Source organism: Sphaerodactylus townsendi, linkage group LG04, assembly GCF_021028975.2.
Source record: "Sphaerodactylus townsendi isolate TG3544 linkage group LG04, MPM_Stown_v2.3, whole genome shotgun sequence".
Classification (NCBI taxonomy): domain Eukaryota; kingdom Metazoa; phylum Chordata; class Lepidosauria; order Squamata; family Sphaerodactylidae; genus Sphaerodactylus; species Sphaerodactylus townsendi.
The window spans coordinates 49,092,590-49,111,899 of NC_059428.1; the positions used below are offsets into that span (position 1 = coordinate 49,092,590).

The window sequence follows — 19,310 nt, forward strand, 5'->3', positions numbered from 1 at the left end:
AGGGAAACTGATCACTGTAGTCTGGAGATAAATTGAGTTACTGGGACATCACCTGGAGGTTGACAACTCTTAAATTAGAGGGCCACGAAAGCTGCAATCCCTACCATCCCTGGCAAGAAATTATGGCTGTGAAAGGTCAGAACTGTAACTGCTCTATTTAATTCTTATCTTTATTCCATGCCAACATAAAATCTATGGTTTATAAACAAGGGGAAATTGTGGTTAATTGTATAAGTGTGAGCCGCGATTTCTTTTCTTTTTTTCCTGTCAGGACTGCTATGAAAAGGGGTTGACCCTCTCTTAAATGGAATGAATCGTTACTGTTGTTTTTAATTACGAGGAACTCTGATGCTGAAATGGAGCTCACCAAGTGTCACAGGAGTGGGAAAAGACCTCACTTGCAGGGTTTTTTGGTAACAAAAACAATTGGGGCTGATGCCAGCCAGTGTGAGACTTGTAAAGGAGGAATCCAGTTTACATTCCCCATCACCCATGCTTCTATTCACTCTTCAGCATCACTAGTGCAAATGCTTTGTGAGTTTTGACAGGCTCTATGGTAAACAGCACTAAAGCATGCCTAGTGTTTCAATGAAGTCCTTGGTTTATTCATAATTGAACAGTATGGTATGAATTTTTTGTAATTATGTTCCAGTTGTAAAAAGGGCTATTTTCCTTTTTCTCAGGACCACCTTCTGCTCCAAGAAATGTTATTTTTAACATAAATGAAACAGCTCTGATGTTGGAATGGAGCCCACCAAGTGACACAGGAGGGAGAAAAGACCTCACCTACAGTGTTATTTGTAAAAAATGTGGCTCTGATGCCAGCCAGTGTGAGATTTGTGGAGGAGGAATCCGATTCGTTCCAAGACACACTGGTTTAATTAATTCCTCAGTGACTGTGCTTGATTTTGTGTCCCATGTGAACTACACTTTTGAAATAGAAGCCATGAACGGAGTCTCGGAATTAAGCTTTTCACCCAAGCAGTTCTCAGCTATCACAATTACAACAGATCAGGATGGTGAGTGTCTGCTATTTGCTGTATATACCTTATTTGTTGCCTGTAGTCTTACTCTATATTTATGCTGAAGAATGTAATTACTACTTTTTTTTAATGATCTCATAGAATCGGAGCAAACAATAAGGCTGTTCCATAGTACTACATTGTGGGGGGGGGGGGGGTTAATGGCCATACAGTAACAGCAAAGTTTCCAAAAATCATAATTAATAGATTATCAAAGTGAAAGTTAACACTGAAAAGAATAAAATATTGACATATGCTTAATTTTTTTGTACTTCATGACTATTTCACCAAAAACCACAGAAGCCAAGGCCTTCCTCTGATATTGCTTTTTAGCACTAGGTTTCCAAGGTTTGCTAGTTATGTATATAGAGGTTTCTTTTACTCACCAAGGCTGGTAGCTATTGATCGGCTTATCCTCCCCGAATGTGTCTAATTCCCTTTTAAGTCCATCTATGCTTGTGGGGCATCCCTACCTCTACTGGTATTGAATTCCACAATTCAGTTACTCACTGAATAAATTAAATATTTAGCTGAGAGAGAATGAGTCAACTTATTTTTAGTTTTGGTTTATTTTTGCTGTGTTTGGTGTTTTGTGCCAACCACCACTTTTGTCTGGATAATGATCCCTTTCACAATCCCTGGTCCACCTGCAGTTTGATTCTGACACAGAGAAGCAACACCTCATCCATGCAAAAAGTGCTTTGTGGAACTGAATTTTCCTTTCTACGTCCTTTAGCAACAGTGTCTGGCATGCTTGAACACATTTCTGAAAAGCAGTTTTTCAGGTTTCTTCTTGTCTCCTGACCATGTATTCTTGACTTTCTGACTCTCCCAGGGAAATTCCCAATAGCTTCACTCTGAATACTGGGATGATGGCAAAGTGGAATGGATCCTGGATGTGTGATGTAATTAAAGATGTCATGGATGGGATCTATGCTGATGCCTCTTGACCTACCAGGCAATTATATGTTTACAGCTAGCATTGGCTAGATGTTGCTGTTATGCCTGACCATGGCAGCTCTGCCAACACATTTAACTTTTCTTCTTTGGTGTTTTCTGATCTAATTCTGTTACCTTCTGGAATTATAAATACTAAGTATTTGGGTGATAATTTTGTTATTAGCATTAGTGCAGGAATGGATGCAAATTCTGCCAATGTATCGTCCTCTGTTTGAGGAAAACACTTTAACCATCAAAATGCCTTCTATGATGACAAAATAGACCAAACAGTCATTGGACTTCCAACTGTCTCACTGCAAAATGGACAAGGTTGCTGGGATACTTTATCTGCTCTGGAGTTCAGGTATAAATGGAGAGTTCTTCTCATCTAATGTAAGTAGGAAGGAGATGGTTATGGAGTAAGAAGCTGAAGACTGAGCTCTGTCAAAGAAGAGTAGTGGGAAGCTGTGTGTGGCACCTAATTGTGAAACAATTGTTTGCCATTTCTGTGCAAGTAAAATGAACTTTATTGGAAGCATACCTCTAAACACAAATAAAACTGCAGCATTCAGTGCTGTGAAGCATCCATGGAGGGTAGACTCCCTACCCTTGAATCCTACTTGTAAAGGAAAGACAAATTATATGCTGGTCTAATAGTGAAACTGTGGTCAGTTTGTAACCAAAAAATGTTCACATTTTTGCCTGCTTCACTGTTGCTCCAGCTCAATGTCAGACCTTTATGGAATAGAAGACCCTGCTGCACCTCTGAATTTGTATCCCAAACTGTATGGTTGTCCTTTTAATACAGTTAGAAATGTGTTTTATTATTTTGATCCTCCAATTGTTATGTGCAATTAGTTGCTTACAAATAAATCAAAGTAATTATAGATAGATTAGTGCATAGGCTGTCGCATAGCCTTCAACAAATTTTACAGTAAAATCCTAAGCAGAATTTAAAGAACCCCTTGTTTAGGATTCCATTGTTAAACAGCTCTATTAAAAAGTGGACTCCAAAACATTTTATTTTTTTCACCCTTTAAATAAATTGTGTGATAATAATTCTATTATCTTTTAAAGATATCCCTTTTAAAAAAATTCCAAGACAAGGAATCAAATCACCATACAATTGTTGAATAATCTATTAGAATTAGACAGTTGTATCTTAAGACTTGCTGTTCTAGTGATGAAGTTTAGCAATGGCTATGAAAATGCAATATCTGAAGGATGACAGTTTATGGATTTTGGATAGTCACCTCTCATATATTCAACTTTTTGTTCCTTTTGCACATAAATATTTTCTCACTCAAAATAAGTATTTCATTATTTGGGGGACAGATATTTGAATGTTAATGGATGTTTACTCAGACAAACACATAATCAATGCGTGTTCACCTAAGATATCAAATAGGTTATCATTTATTCATTTATTTATTTTATCATATTTCTAGGTCACCCTATCTTAGTAGAATTTCTTATATGATTTATTAATACCCATTTGTAATTCCCACATCTGATGTACATGCAAATTGTATTTAATTAATTATGAAACAATTCCTCATTGCCCTTGTTTCTAAGTGTTTTGTTCAGCACTTGGAAAAACTGTTACAAGCAACAGACAAATCAATCTCAAGAGGACTTTGCAATGGCCTTGAATCTGATTATATATCACAGGGCTCAGGATTCATTTATGATTAGCCTTTCTGATTAAGCATTTCAGATAAATAAAGCCAGTATGGCATCATGGTTAGACTATCAGGCTGTGATCTGGGAGACCCAAGTACATAATCTCCACTTTGACATGGAAACATCGTGGATGACCTTAGGTCAGTCACATATATTTGGTATAATGTCAGGGTACCATATTTACTTGAATGTAAGATGACCCTGAATGTAAGCCAATCCCTTTAAAATGTTATACAGAAAACAGTCCAATCCAGAGCTGTTGGTTGGTCAAGGATGGCATGAGAACATCACTGCCCTACCCTGTCTAAATTCCTGCAGCTTGGGAAACTCAAAATGTTAACAAAAATCTTCAAGAATCCCCCATAAAGGAAGGTATGCCATGAAAACAGTGTTGTATCTCTGAGCCAGCTCTGCTGATCTGTGGGGGCTGACTGAGCTCTGTAGGCCAACTAAGGTAGGCCAAACCCCTACCCCGGGATGCCCTTGGCCATGCCAGCACAGTGTTTTACTCCAGCAGGCCTAGGCAATGAAGGAAACCTTCAGGTCAGCCACCAAGAATACATGCACTGCCTGGCCACCCAAGTTAGTTGCCACTCTACCAGCACAACAGACACTCTCACCAGTTCAGGGGTGCACCATCTCCAAAGGGAGATTCACCTCCTCCCTCTAGATTGGGCTGAAAAACTTTATTGTTACTATACAGTAACTTGCAAGCAAATGTAAGACATCCCCATTTTTATGACAAACCTTTGAAAAAATCAGTCTTGCAGTGAACACTTTAGTTCTTAAAATAAAAAGGAAGCAGAGGAGAACAATGTAAGCCACTTGGGGCCTCTACTAAGGACAAAAGTGGGGTATGCATGCTCTGGTTGCTGTTACTAACATTTCACCATTTCAATTAGCCCTTTAGGTGTTTGTTCCTGATGAAGTCCTTATCTTAATGAAAGTAGCGATATCTCTTTATTCCTTCACTATATTTCTTCAGTTCTATGTCACCCCATTACCTAGCCCCACACAAGCATATATATAAACATTTTATATATAGACTTCTTTGTATATAACCATGCCTATTTTAACTGCAGTTAAAATACCCAGAGAAAAGCCAATTATGATTTGTAATCTATGATAGCCTGACAGTAGAAGTTGAGTGTGTACATTCCTTGTATTCCCCACAATAATTCTTATATTACTAAAAATGCCACTGGTAAAGCTTCAGAGAATTTAAGGATTGCTTTTCAGAGTCTCAGTCAGTTTATTTGGACATAAAAGGAGAGTTCTGTAGAAAAAGACATGATGATAAATTGAATGTCAAGCCTCCATAAAACACATTTATGAACATAGCCCCAATTTTGTTGGCTTAGAAATTGTATGGATGTACAGACGAGTGATCACTGAAGACCATATATATATATATATACGTATGAAAGATCAGAGAGAATGATAATGTCCATATCCTTGTGAAGAAAATTAATGGATTTTTCTTGTTGAGAGAAACTATGTATCTAGTCCACTAGAATTTCTAAAATCATGGATTAAATAATAAAATATTTTTCAAAGGAAGTACAAACATTGTTTTACTATCTGCAAAAAAATACAAAGTAGATGATTAGAAGTCAACTAAATTTAAATTAAATAAGGCCCCTGAGTATTTTAGAAATAAAATAAGTTTATGTCGAATATAAAAAGATATCTGCTATAGCAGAGCAAGCAAAATTGAAAACAGTAGTAACTCCGATTTCCTTAACTAATACAATCTCCCAACTTAAAATAGTGTACTTTAGAAGAATAATTAATTATTTCAGGCATCAGTAACTTAGTGATAAAATTGCCATATAGTTTATAATTACCCAATTTGTAAAGATATATTTTACTAGCTTATAATAGTCATTTGATACATAAGATAATTACCATTCTACCTGAAATTATTATCTGGCTCAGAATCATAAATAATATTTTTCAGGTGAACCTGAATTCTCACTTATTGCAGTCTGATATATGTGCTTCTTACTGCTTTCTGGTCACATTCACTGAGCTCAGGAGAACTGGACTCTTCATTTCCCAAATATCCTTGAAATTCATGGAAATGTTTAGTAGCTTCTATCATTATTGTAATGCTAAGGTTCCAGTTGCTACACAGCTCAGTGAATTCAGTCAGAAAGCATTGATATTCCAGTTCAAATAAAGGATCATCTAGACCTTAAGCCTAAAATTGTGTAGCCATGGAATTTGTTGGTTTAGTTTTTCACAAGTAAAACCTAATATATAGCAAAATAAAAAAAGAGGTGAATAACCAGTTTGAGAGACAATGGTAGATTCTGCACAGCACAAACATAATACCTTTGGGACATTATATATAGCATTTTAGGGAAGAACTTTGCACATCTTTCTTCCCCAAAATGAATTCAGACCATCATGTTTTTCTCAACTGAGGGTTTTCAAAGATCACTAAACTAGCAATCTTTTGCCCGCAACCCGAGTTGAGGATGATTCCCCCCAAGTTGAAGATGATTCCCCCCAAGTTGAAGATGATTCCCCCCAAGTTGAGGATAATTCCTGAGTGAATTTCCAGCAGGCAGGAAATGTTTTATTTCCCCCACCCAAACCTCTTACTGTTTGAGTGGGGGAACTTTATTCATCTACTTTGCGAAATAGCAAATGGATGAGCTGCAAGCAGAGGAAACCTCTGTGGGGAATCTCCACAGAGAATCTCCTGCAGCCCACAAACTCGTGGGCACCACTGTGAAATTGACAAGAGCTCCATACAGCAGTGGGGGAGATCTGTTTTGGTTGATAACACTTGTGTTCTCCCATACTGTGGGAACTCAAAATCCCAAAATGAATATTTTTATAATATCCTAAATATGTAAAATGTATGCTGTGCAGAATCCACCAGTGAGAGGATTACCAGTTGCACAGGTATCTCTTTGTTTTTGCCATATTTGAAGCAGTGAAAAATAAACATTGAATAGAAGATACACATTTTGTAAGAAATATAAGAAAGAATATGATTTGAACAAAAACAGTTTCATACAGTCACAACAGGACTAACAGCTTATTTCGATATCAAGTTGACTTGAGAATACTGCAAGCATTGACCTCTTCAGTAGTGTATTATCACCATACAAATTATAGTATGTTTATTGTATATAGTGTATTGTATATATAGTGTATTATTATATAATATATTGTATATAATATATAGTATTGTTAGTAATTTTAATTTTATATATATATATATATAATTAAAATATATATTTAATTTTATATATATATATATATATATATATATAATTAAAATTACTAACAATACAATATATTATATAACAATACACTACACACACACACACACACGCATATAATGTATGCATGGAATTCTCTAATATTGTTGATGATAGTATACAAAAATCTTCAAACTACTTATTTTGAATTAGAAAGACCTTGTCTTGAAAAGTGTTTAACTCCTCTAAAAGCAAAAATATTTCACAAGAGGTTTGTTTTTTGCTTCTCTAAATTTTCAGGTTTTTTGTTGAAAAAACTGGAAAAAGTTCCTTAAAAACATTTTCCCTGATTTATCTGGCCTTTTCTCAAGCCCTTCAAATGTCTAGGCAGGAGGTCCCCCCCCCAATAGAGGGAGTCAGTTCAAAAAGGTGACAGAAGGGGTTGAAGTGAGGAGTCATTTATTTCATGTTCCCATTGACCTAGTGAGGAATGCTATGGGTCTTTTGCATGGAATGAGTCTTATGAGATAATCTGACCATTATCTGAAATAAGACAGTGAGACCAAACCGTTCTGAATTAAGCCAAAGGAACTTACCTGTTAAAGATTGATAACTGTATTGGGCTATCACACACTTGAATAATATTTTGATCATCAATTACTTGTATCCTACGTGAGCAATCAGATAATAATCATTCTTTCCTATCAAAAATTCCAAATTGGCTAGAAAAGTTTTGATGTGTGTACTTTCTTATAATGCCAGTTAAGAACTGCAGTGTGGGTCTGGCAACAACAGACGTTGCCCAAGAAACTGTGTGGTACTCCCTTGTGTATATCAAACAAGCTCTGGCTAGCTACTACACTCCTCATGGAAGACTTGATGTTGTCCTGGAAGGGATCACAAAATTATCTAAATATGCTTTCTATGTGTGATGCCAGGTGTGAAGTTGATTGGTTATCTTGTTTATGCATGCCTTCAATGTACTCTGAGGCCTTATTTTAATTGTTCTCAAGATGACAGTGTAAAAATATTGTGCAATTATTTATTGTGCAAATTATCCATTTGCTATTTCGCAAATTATTTTTAAGGTCACATTTATATGAGGCATGTAGGGTTGCCAGCCAATGGCTGGGACCCAACCGGACGTGGAGGACGGTGACATGGCTGGTGCTGTTCTTTTGCATGACATGACAACGTTTATGAGAGAAAACAGTGATGTTACATCACTCTAGCAAAACTCTGAAAACTCTATGGAAAAACTGACTTTAGTGCATTAGGATCATGTTGAATCTTTAGGAGCATTTTAGAAATTCTTTCTAGTTGTTTATCTCCTTCCTCATCCTCAGTGAGCTCTTCATGTCTCCTAGAAAGTGAGTCAGCATCTATATTAGCTTTTCCAGATCTGTAGACTATTTCAAAATTATATAAAGATAATGCTGACACCCACCTCTGCCCTGCAGCATCTAATTTGGCAGAGGTTAGAACATAAGTCAGTGGGTTGTTATCAGTCATTACCTTGAACTCTGATCCATACAAAAAATCATGGAACTTGTCACAAACTGCCCATTTTAATGCCAAAAACTCCAATTTGTGCACTGGATAATTGCGTTCACTACGGCTTAAACCTCTACTGGCATATGCGATGACACGGAGACAGTTATTTTGCACTTGGTATAGGGCTGCACCTAATCCTGTGAGACTAGCATCCGTATGCAATATATATGGCAACTTCCAGTCTGCAAATCCCAATACTGGTGCTGTGGTCAACTTTAACTTTAAAGTCTCAAAGGCCTCTTGACAGCCTACATCCCATTTGTCTTTGAGAGACTGGTTTCCTTTATTTTTACTTCCTCTAGAACTACCTGCTAGCAATGAATTTAATGGCTTAGCAATGACTGAATATCCTGACACAAACCTCCTATAATATCCAGCAAACCCAAGAAATCTCCGAAGTTCACTGAGGTTTGTAAGCACCGGCCAGGTGGTAATGGCATCTGTCTTTTCCTTGTCTGGCTCTATTCCAGAGGCTGATATGATGTGACCTAAATATTTCACTGATGATTGAAACAGTTTACATTTAGAAGGGGCCAACTTTAATCCATATGTCTGAAGTCTTTGCAAAACCTTGAGGAGACGTTCTTCGTGCTTTTCTTTAGTTGCAGAGAATATGATCAAATCATCCAAAAAGGCAATAGTTTCAGTAAGGTTTAAGCCTTGCATTACATTTTCCATCATTCGTTGAAAGGTTGAAGGGGCATTTGTTAACCCTTGGGGCATAATCTTGAACTGCCAATTACCAAATGGGGTGGTAAATGCTGTCTTTTGGAAATCTGCTGGGTCCATTGGCACCTGATAATATCCACTTTTTAAATCTAAGACAGAGAACCACTGTGATCCCGCAAGTAAAGCAAAAATTTCTTCTATTCTTGGCAGAGGGTAAGCATCCTTTTCTGTTAAATTATTTAATTTCCTATAGTCCACTACCATCCTAAGAGCCCCATTTTTCTTCCTTACCAATACTATTGGTGACATGCATATGGACTGTGGGTTTTCCTTCAATTACTACACCTAGTGTATGCCAACTCCCCTCAAATGTTGTCCGTAGCTCTTGTGAGTCTTCAAAATCTGAAGGCAAAACTCACCTAGTTCTCTCCTCTAAAGGGCATACATCACTTTTTAAATAAATTTTGTGGGCAAACACCTGAAAACTCTCCCAAGGTCTAAACCTCATGCATTGCAAAGACCCTTGGTGTTTCTAGTTAGCTATATCGTTGTGAAATTCTCTTTTTTCCTGTTCTGACTGTACGTAGGGATCTCTATCATGCTAGAAGCTTCAAAATTTAAAACTGGGAATTCATTTCCATTTTATATTTGTGTGGTCCAAAACCTGTGGACAGGGCTAGAGCTCTTGTCCATCTCTACTTCAGAAGCTTTTAGCAACTACTGTATGAGGGCTGTCAATACAATATCCTTTTTTGTGTCAAAATTCTTGACACAGACCCCTTATTCTCATATTTCTGATACCATAGGTTTTACTTATTTGTGGAAAGATGGATAACCCTCCTGGTCCAGCTGCCACTTCTGGGTCTTCTTAAAAGGTGACTGTTGTTCCTATTTTCTCTGTGGTGAAGTTTGCAACACACCCTGTCACTGTGCATGCACTTCCTGCTGGGACATGTACAGGCCTTCCACCCTGCAGCCATACTCTCACTTCCCTCTTCCATCTTCACCCTTCTTCCTTTGTGTCTCTAAATAATAGCTGCAAGCTTCTTTCCAACGATATGGCAGCAGAGTCTTCGCTAGTTGCAAAAAACTGATCCCCATCTGAGATCAATATTGGCATAAGCTCACACATCTTAATACATTACTAGTACCAATAATGGCTGGAACTTGTTGATTCATGCGTTGGTCTGGGCAAATTAGAGCTAAAATTTCATATTTCTCTTCTATACCTTCAGTATTAATTGGAATGTGCAATTCTAGAAATATAAATCCCAAATAGGGTGAACTGTCTTGACCTCTCCTGCCTCCTTCTATATCCAATAAACTCCCTAATAGGCTGCAGTAGTTCACGATGAGATAAGTGGGTTCTTTATAAAAAGGTCTCACAAATGCATGTCACTTGTGGAACCTGTATCTATTAAACAGCAGCATTTCACTCCATCCAAATATAATGTTAGTCATAGCATACAGGTCCTATCAAACCTTTGCAATAGTTTCTTTCCACTCCACATACCTATAGTCTGCTTTCCAGATGCCCACTGACTTGCTATGCTGTTTTTTTAGATGGTCCATCTAAACAAGTTTTTTTCTTTTGGTTACCAACTGTATTTAGTAATATTTGATGAACCAATTCTGGATTTGGCTGGATTGGGACACATTCTAACGTTTAACATGACCCTTTAATCCACAAAGTTAAAAGCACCATAGTCTTTAGCTGTGGGTCTTTAGAGGCTACCATTCTCTCCTTTCTCTCAGACCCTGGGAGAACTGAGGGTTTCTGAATTGCTACAATCCTCTTTCTTTGCTTGGATGAAGGGTAGTCTTCCAATGTAGCCACGTCCCTCTCAGCTTGTAAGTATTTAGCCTTCCAGTCTACTTCCTTGTTAGCACCACTCTTATCAGTCTTTTCCGTATCTTTATCAAATAGTCCCACAATTCTATTCGAAGGCTTGCCCTCTTCCCTCATCTCTTGCTTCAGTTTTTTCTTTCCTGTTTACTAGAGATTTCTTTTCTCTAAGGATCCTCACTGGCATGAAGGGAGAGCAAACATATTGACCTTTCTTTTAGTTCACTACTGCACCTCCTATGTTCCTTATTTTTGGAGGGCTGTTAACAATGCTTCATGCCAGCATCCCCTAAAAGAGAATTGTTCCTGAACATAGAACTTAAGCTCTTTCATCAAGCAATCCCCCTTCTTCTAATATTTCCATAGCCAGAGACATGCAACCGATTTAAATATGCTGATGGGGGGTTCATTAATGTGCTGGATATGTCCTTCCATAAAAAAAGCTTAGCTTTCAATTCAGAAACTGTGGAGACAATATTGCCATACACGCGAATTCTCTCCAAAAAATAAGCAAAACATTGTTTTGGTAGACGATCCTCTTCCCCGCTCCCAAAGCTATGGGCAATGCAGGAGGCAGCAAGCTCTTCTATAATTTTCCCTTCTTTTAATATTTTCAGGAACACTGTCATCTGCACCATTAATTCTCTCTTTGCACCTAACTTCGTAAACTGAATATTCTATTTCCCCTGCTGGTTTAGGTAAAAAATTACCAGAATATGTTTTTAATTGCAAACTTCCAAGGTCTACTGCTGCTGAAACTTAAGGATGTACTGGCCTTTTGCAAAACTCTTTTCCAGCAGCTGTTGTAATCCAGAGGATGAGTTTTGCAAAAAAGTGGGGTAGAGGCTGCAAATCTGGAATCCCCTTCATTCATGTAACTGCCAAACAGTGTTCCTTTTTTTCTCCCTGTGCACAGGTTTCTTTGCTTCTTCCCAACTAACTGTTGCAAACTCTTGCATCAATAGGGATTACATCCCATTTCGCCTTGCAATTTACAGTTTATACATTGGTTGACTATCTTGCAAACAGAATTATGTGTTTCAAATTCACACAGCAACATCTCTCTTTTCCCCTCTGCCCTTTATCCTGTGCATTTTAGGCTAAATTGCACCATAAAAGTTTCCACAGTATGTTGAATTATCCCCTTCATTAACATCCCTTGAACTTCTATGTCACATAACAAAGACAGTTTTATGGGAAGTTCAGAAACCCCAACTTTTTTGCACACTTCCATTGTAAGCAATTTTATATTTCAGCAATCTCACTTCCAAGCCCCACGCTGGTTTTGGTAGCCAATTTGTAACCTCAGCTTGTGGGTTCTGTGGGGCGAAGTACTTTGGGAAGGAGTTGCAAAGAACTTCAAATTTAAACAAAACAGTTTACTTGCATTACTTAACGAAATAACACTTCTTTAAAAAACATTTTAACATTTCTCTTACACTTCTTGCAGTCCTGTTAAGTTTGCAAATTTTCAAGTCCCTTATTTTACAGGCTCTACTGATATTGCCAAGTCCAATTCTTTCTTTGCTGGTGGTTGGTTTTGGAAGACTTCTGAGGCTTGGTGAATGGGCTTCAAGACATGATGAAGGTTCCGAAAGAAAACTCTCACCATTTTACATACTACACAAAAACCCTGAAACGAATAAATTCTAACATTTTACAATATAGTTAAAAAAAATAAACTCCCTTCCCACTAGTTCCCCACAACATTGCAGTTACCTTAAACAAGGTGTTAAGGGCTTAATAAAATCAATCAAGGTCCCAGCCTGGTAGTCTCGCTTCCTCCAACCTCATGAGTTCTGCAGCATTCTACTTCATTTCAGACTCCACCCCTTTCTGGGTCATCCCATTCTGACACAGGGGTTACACCAGCAGTGACTACTTGCCTCAGATAATTGGTCTGATCAATGACAACTGAACATGCTCAAATGTGGAACTCTACTAAAGATACTCTTCAATAACAATGGAGTAAGAATTTGTCAGTAAGCCTGCCTAACAAGTTTGTAATACAACAAGCAATTACAAGCTATGTACATTTTTGAAAAGAGCCTGCTATTCTTATACTTCATCAGCATTTCTACTTCTAATGTGTCAACCGACTACAAGTAAAGTCCTGGAAACAATTCTTTTTATACTATTCAATATCATAATGAATGTTGCATAATGTGTTGAATAAAGTGAGTTGTATATTGATATTAAATGAATATATTTAGGTGAAGTATGGACCAAAGCATTGGGTGTGACTGACATATCATAGAAATGAACAGAAAACTTTGTTCTGGTTTTAAGGTTCCTGTAATTTTTGTGCAGTAATGCACAGCAATCCTTGGGAACTCTTGAAGCAGTTAAGAAGCTTGAATGTTTTCCTTCATGAAATATGATTTACCTTGAGCTGTATATTTCTACCAGTGCAAAGAACTAAATTAAAATAATCAGGCTCATTTCAATTATGTGGAATCTTTATCACTGACTGATACATTTAGAAGAGCCATTACTAAATAATCTAGCTTCACTTCAGTACAAAATATTCCCAAGATAAGATTGTGACTTCGACGCTGTAATTAGAAACCTTTGCTACAATACTTGATTGACTAACTGCTGAAATTCCTCAGTCACATTAACAGCTTCCTGTTTTCAGAGTTTACCTAAATATTACTGAAAGGGATTTCAATTAAAACACAATCTCTGGTGTTCCAGCTTCATGACAAGCAAACTGAATGCTTTTTTTCCTTCCCAGCAAGAGGAATTAGTTTGGTCAAAAGCGGTAAAGGAAGACATTAATCATGGCTAGTCAGTCTGAAGGGGGGGAAATTGTGCATGTAGGTGTCATGACTTTCACACAAACCTTTAGGGAGCATGTTCAAAGTGAAGGACATGGTAAATTACAAACCAGTTCTGCTGATGTTTGCTGTGGGGTCTTTAAAGCAATTATGTTTGTAACAGGTTGCTTCAATTCATCTGCTTCTTAAAATGTAGTTTCCTCATTTTCTCTGTAAACCCTTTCTATGAGTGTGTGTCTAACTCCATATGGATTTGCTCAAGGCTTTCAATTCAATGGCAGTTTTTATTTATAAACTCTGATGGCATTAAGTTGTGCATGTTGGAACTGTGTTGAAAGCAGATTTAAATTATCTGAAGTTTTCAAATGTTTGCAGCCTTTAGAAATCTATTTGTTTTACGGCTGAGTTAGTTTCAAAATAGTATTTCTAATAACATACACTCATCTACTCCTGACCAGGTTTTATAATGAAGATGGCTTGTCTTTCAGCTTCAGTTCTAGATTACATTTTTTGAATATGCTTTCACCCCTAAGTAAAATTTAAGCTTGGCTCCTAGGAAATAGTAACAGAGATAGGGTATGTGAAAAGATTAACTTCACTTGGGCAATGCACAGTGAATGCATTTTTAAATGTGTATAGCATGTTTCGCATAACCTCAAGGAGAAGTATGCTTTGATTATTTTGTATATTGCAAGCAGACAGAATATCAAAAAGTTATGAGAAGACAGAATTAATTTTACTAAGGCTAAGAAAGGCAAATATAAAGAAAAGGATGCATGTCTAATTACCTTGGTTAATGGGTAGTCCCATTCAATGATCACTGAGGAATTGGAAGTTACGGATTTGACTTTTATTCTACTTGGTCTTTCAATTTTTAAAATTAAAATGCAACATTTCACTTTGACATTACATAACAACCTTTGCTATGTGATTAGTAAATAAAATACCTATTCTAGCTTTGCATTGTGATTAGGAAATAAAATACCTGTTCTATAAAGTAACCTGCATTGTTTTCATGGGCTCCAATTGCTGCCTGCATGGATGAATGCAAACAAAAAAACAGGAAAGCGGGTTAATTTATCCTGACTGCAACCCACTATACATTTGCTGCTTACTTGCTTGTCAAACAGTTCCTGCTGCGATATCTTTCAAAGCATTTTTAGCTGGTAATGATAGCAGAAGAAGCCTTTCATGGCTTAAAGAGAAAGATTATCTATTTTTTGTTAATTTCTGCAAAACATCAGTGGGGGCTAATTAAACAGGTGAAGAGAGATGCCTGAATCATGAGCGCACACACAAGAAAACTATCTGGATGGAGCAGTTCCAGAAGTATCCTAAATATTGTTGCTGAAACAGGAGCCTACTTGCACCTGTTTGGCTGACCATTGTGGCTTTCGTTTTGCTTCTTAGTTCATGCTAAAACAAATGGATCCCTTTCTGTTTCTGTTTTGGTTTGTTCCACATTCTTTAAAAATATCTGCATTTTGAGTTACACACAATTTATCAAGTTCCTCAAACAGAAGTGAAAGCTTCTTATGTAAAACACCACAGTGGAATGCTGAATGCATGGCTCAACTCATTTAACCTCTTCTCAAGCTTGCTAAGTTCCCCTGGTTTCTTCCTGATACATTATGTGGCTACCACAGCTAATTGCTGCTGACAAGCTTATCCTTCATGAATATATTTACTGCCTAGCTATCTAATCTAGTGGCATTCACATATTTTGTGGTAAAGAATTTTATAAATTAATTGGGCACTGGATTACTTTGGTTCTATGTTTCTGTGTCTCTGTATGGATTTGAGATAGAGAAGGAAATCTCTCTGTGTTCTCAGTACACATCACTCATAGTTTTATACAATTCTATCATATTCCTTACACCTTTGATTAATTGTTTAATTTTTAGTTATTATTCATAAGGAAGATGCTGTGTCCCTTGGAGCATGTGCAGTGGTCAGGCAGATGGTTACTTTTAAATAACATAATTGCTTGTTGAGGAACAGGAAAGAACCAGCATTAATTTAAATTTGGCCACCACCACAAGTAGGTCTTTCAAAGCCTTTGACCTTCAAGATTCACCTCAAGCACATTTGTGGGTACCATCTAAGGGCTCCATGATTGTTACCATGACGCCTTCATCTTTGCTGGCTTTTTCTCTCCATCTTAACTCTGCAACCAGCCATTCTTTGGAAGCTCCTGAGGTCCAGAAAATGTATTTTGGTCCATTTCCATATTAAAGTTTGCAGAAAACTGGACACACACCTTCAACACATCATACCTTAGTGAAAAACAATGACAGTATCAGAGGGATATGTTCACCTGAGTGTCTGGCTTTTCAAATTCAGGATATCTCCTCAGTGAAGGCGGCCTGAAAAGCTGCTCTGCACATGGGGTTTATATGTACATGTAGTCTCCTTCACACTGAGCATAAGGCCATTTCTGCATGGCCAGCTGAGCGGGAGTGCATAGGCATAGTTTATGCCAATGCAAACCCTGGGCCCATTCGCATGGATGGTCACGCTGGCTGCGCAGTTGGTGGCACAGCCTTCGCACAGGCTGCACCGCTCCCAAATGGTTCTTACCTTCTGCAATTTTCCATCATGTTGTGGAGGCCAGGGGACACACCCCCGTGGCCAGAGCGACGGCTCTGGGGTCAGAGGCAGGAGGCGTGTCCCCTGGCCTCCACAAAGTGATGGAAGGCGAGAGAAGGTAAGAGTCATTTGGGAGGGCTGCGGGAAAAATGCTGGCTTCCACCCGGTACCATTCTCTTGGCACCAAATGGAAGCCGGTGTTTTCTAAAAACCTCACTCCCTGAGCGAGGTTCAAAAATGCAGGTTTTGGGGGGGGGGCGCCACTGCATCAATTTGGCAGAGATGCCTTGCGAAGGCTCCCCACCAAAACAGTGTTGTGTAGAAACAGCCTAAATTTCCTTCAAGTTGATTCTCAGTTATGCACACAGTTGCCCTTTTTGGCAGTCATCCCAATCTCCATATCAGAGAATCTCTGGGTCTTTCCCCACTCCCTTCCATCACCCCTATGCCGCGCGCTGCTCTCAGCGCGCGGCATCCCAGGCGCTACGCCTCAGGGAGCGTTCTTCCATGACCCCGGCCATCTGTAAGCTGGGTCGTCACAAAGGCTGTCTCAGAAGAGCCTGGGATGCCGGGGCTAACCAGCAGGAAGTGCGGCAGCGTCGGGGCGGCTGCGCTGTGGCCGCCCCTGCCGTGGGGAGGGAGGAGGAACCCCGCGCTACTCTCCCCAAGTAGCGCGGGGCTTACGGTAAGTGGGGAAAGGCCCTCTATGATACTGAAACCTGTTTAAGTGTCACACCTTTCTCTCCCTTCACTGGGAAAGCAAAGGAGATCAATGTGTATTAGGCTTTCTTCATGTTTTCTTGCTCCTCCCTGCCTTTCTCCACCCACATCACAGTAGTTTTTCCTTTTTCTTTGGGCCACCATTTCAAAATAACTAAAAGGTTTTTTTTTAAGAATGCTGAAATTGATATTGTCTACAAAGACAGCACAGCACAAAAACACACACACAAACACACACAAAAGATGGCAGGCAGCCTGTCCAAATGGAGGTTCGTGGAAAGAATAAGGAAGTGGGAGGCAGGCAAAATGGCAGATTGGCTCAGCTAGGGACACTTTGTAGGAGGAAAATCCCTATGAAAACAAAAAAAAAACCTCAGGAAAAACCCACTGCAAAGTGAACAGCCACTGGGCAAGATGTATGTGCATAAATGACCAAGAGTATTACTTTAAATAGTTCTCTATCACAGACACTAACACCTCATCTAAAAAGAGATATTGTGTTTGTACACTGTTCAATAGTGTCTTTCATCACTAAATCAGTTGGATGGGAGAACCGTGCCTTTTCAATGCCATTTTACTCCATAACTATTAAAGAGACAGGGAGTACTGTATCTGAGTGACTATAATTTACATCAATCATGCTTAATCTTACAGAAATTATGATTTGTGGTATCATATATCAAAGTCATATGGACTGTGCATGGACAAACCACCAGTTAGGAAAAGGAAGTTCTGAATGAATAATTTTTTCCCCAATAAAAATAAATGCTGAAATTCTGGACTACTATTAGCTTGCGTTTAATACAATATTAACTCAGATCTTCAGTTACAGCAGAAAATCATCATTAATTAATGTAAATGAAACAATCTGAATTTGAAAAATGAGCGATCATTGAAAGTAGGCATAAACTAATCATCTGAAAAACTCCATTCTTTTTCTGATTGACTTGCATTAATAAAATAAAAATGATCCTTTATTTCCAAACTGTAAAATATTGAATCAGAAAAAGGCAACACAGGTTTTTAGCAGTTTATGTATTCATATTTGGGCTCCTTGAATTACATAAAACATCACAACTTGTTATTCAAGCAGTAACGGTATAGTATCAGCAACTGTACTGATAACGTCATGCATCCAGTTGAGCAAAAAAAGTGACTGAGATTTACCTTGGCCAACATTGCTGCCCAGGGGTAGGAAGGGAGAGGGGCAGGGTCAGAGTCAGCATCCAGCCTAGCAGCTGGGCTGCCCAGGTGCCAGCATGACATCCCTGGAGGAGGCAGGGCCACAACCTTATGTGGGCAAGCATCCCTTGGATGTTGCGGGCTTGGTCCTGTTTCGATCTGGGCAGGCTCCCCCATCTCCACTAGATAGTAGAGGCATGAGGGCAGCCCTCGCTAGGTCAGATGCGCTTCTGCCACCCTTGGTGCTACTGCTTGCCCCTGCTCATAAGGGCCTGGTGCTGCCTGCCGCTTGGCGGGGCATTCGCCTGCGTTGCCCCTACTGCCCATGCTTTTCCGTCCTGCCATCGGAGCTCCCTCCCCCCGCTGGGGCTTCTTTGCTCTTTTCCCTGGCATATCCCACTCGAGCTCCGAAAAGAAAAGGGGAATCCCTGTTACCACTGGGCTTACTGCAGCAGGCCCCTTGTTGTCCTCTCTTGCATGCCATTCTGTGTTCCACTGCGATCAGCTGGGCGCAATCCACCAATTCCCAATTGCTCACTGCTGCAAGTCTGCTACTGCTACCTTGCTCAATTCAGGCCTGCTTCCGTTGCTTAGAGTTAAGCTAAAAAGTCATTTTCCCACTGCTCCACATGGTCTGATAAAAAGCTGCCAGTTGACGCGAGGGAGAGAGAAGAGAAGTCTTCTACGCTGGGGTGAGAAAAGTGTGAGATGTGTGATTGTTGTGTTCAGACATGTGGCCAGGGGCTTCGGCTGTGTTGTGCTGGTGATTTTGGGGTGACTTAGTGCAAAAATCAGGAGGATCCATGGGGATCCGTGTTTTCCAATCAGGTTCTTGCACCACTGCATTGTCACAGAGCAAGGGATGTGTGATTGTTCTGTTGAGACATGTTGCCAGGGGCATGAACTGTGATGTACTGGTGACTTTAAGGTGACCAAGTCAAAAATCAGGAGAATCCATGAAGATCCATGTGTTTTAACCACATTTTTGTGCCACTGTGGTGCCATGGAACATGAAATGCAGGATTATTGTGTTCAGACATGTGTCTAGTGGTATGAGCTGTGATGTGCAGGTGATTTGGGGGTGACCAAGTGGAAAAATCATGAGGAT

General features: G+C 39.0%; 1 protein-coding gene across 3 annotated transcripts in view; it reads left to right on the top strand.

The window, feature by feature from the left end:
- LOC125430597 (ephrin type-A receptor 6) overlaps window positions 1–19,310 on the top strand; it is a 475,628-nt gene that overhangs the window by 241,013 nt on the left and 215,305 nt on the right. For all 3 annotated transcript variants that reach the window (XM_048492607.1, XM_048492608.1, XM_048492609.1), the window contains exon 5: window positions 684–1,019. In XM_048492607.1, coding sequence (XP_048348564.1) covers window positions 684–1,019 — 336 coding nt within the window. The remainder of the gene's footprint in view (window positions 1–683; window positions 1,020–19,310) is intronic.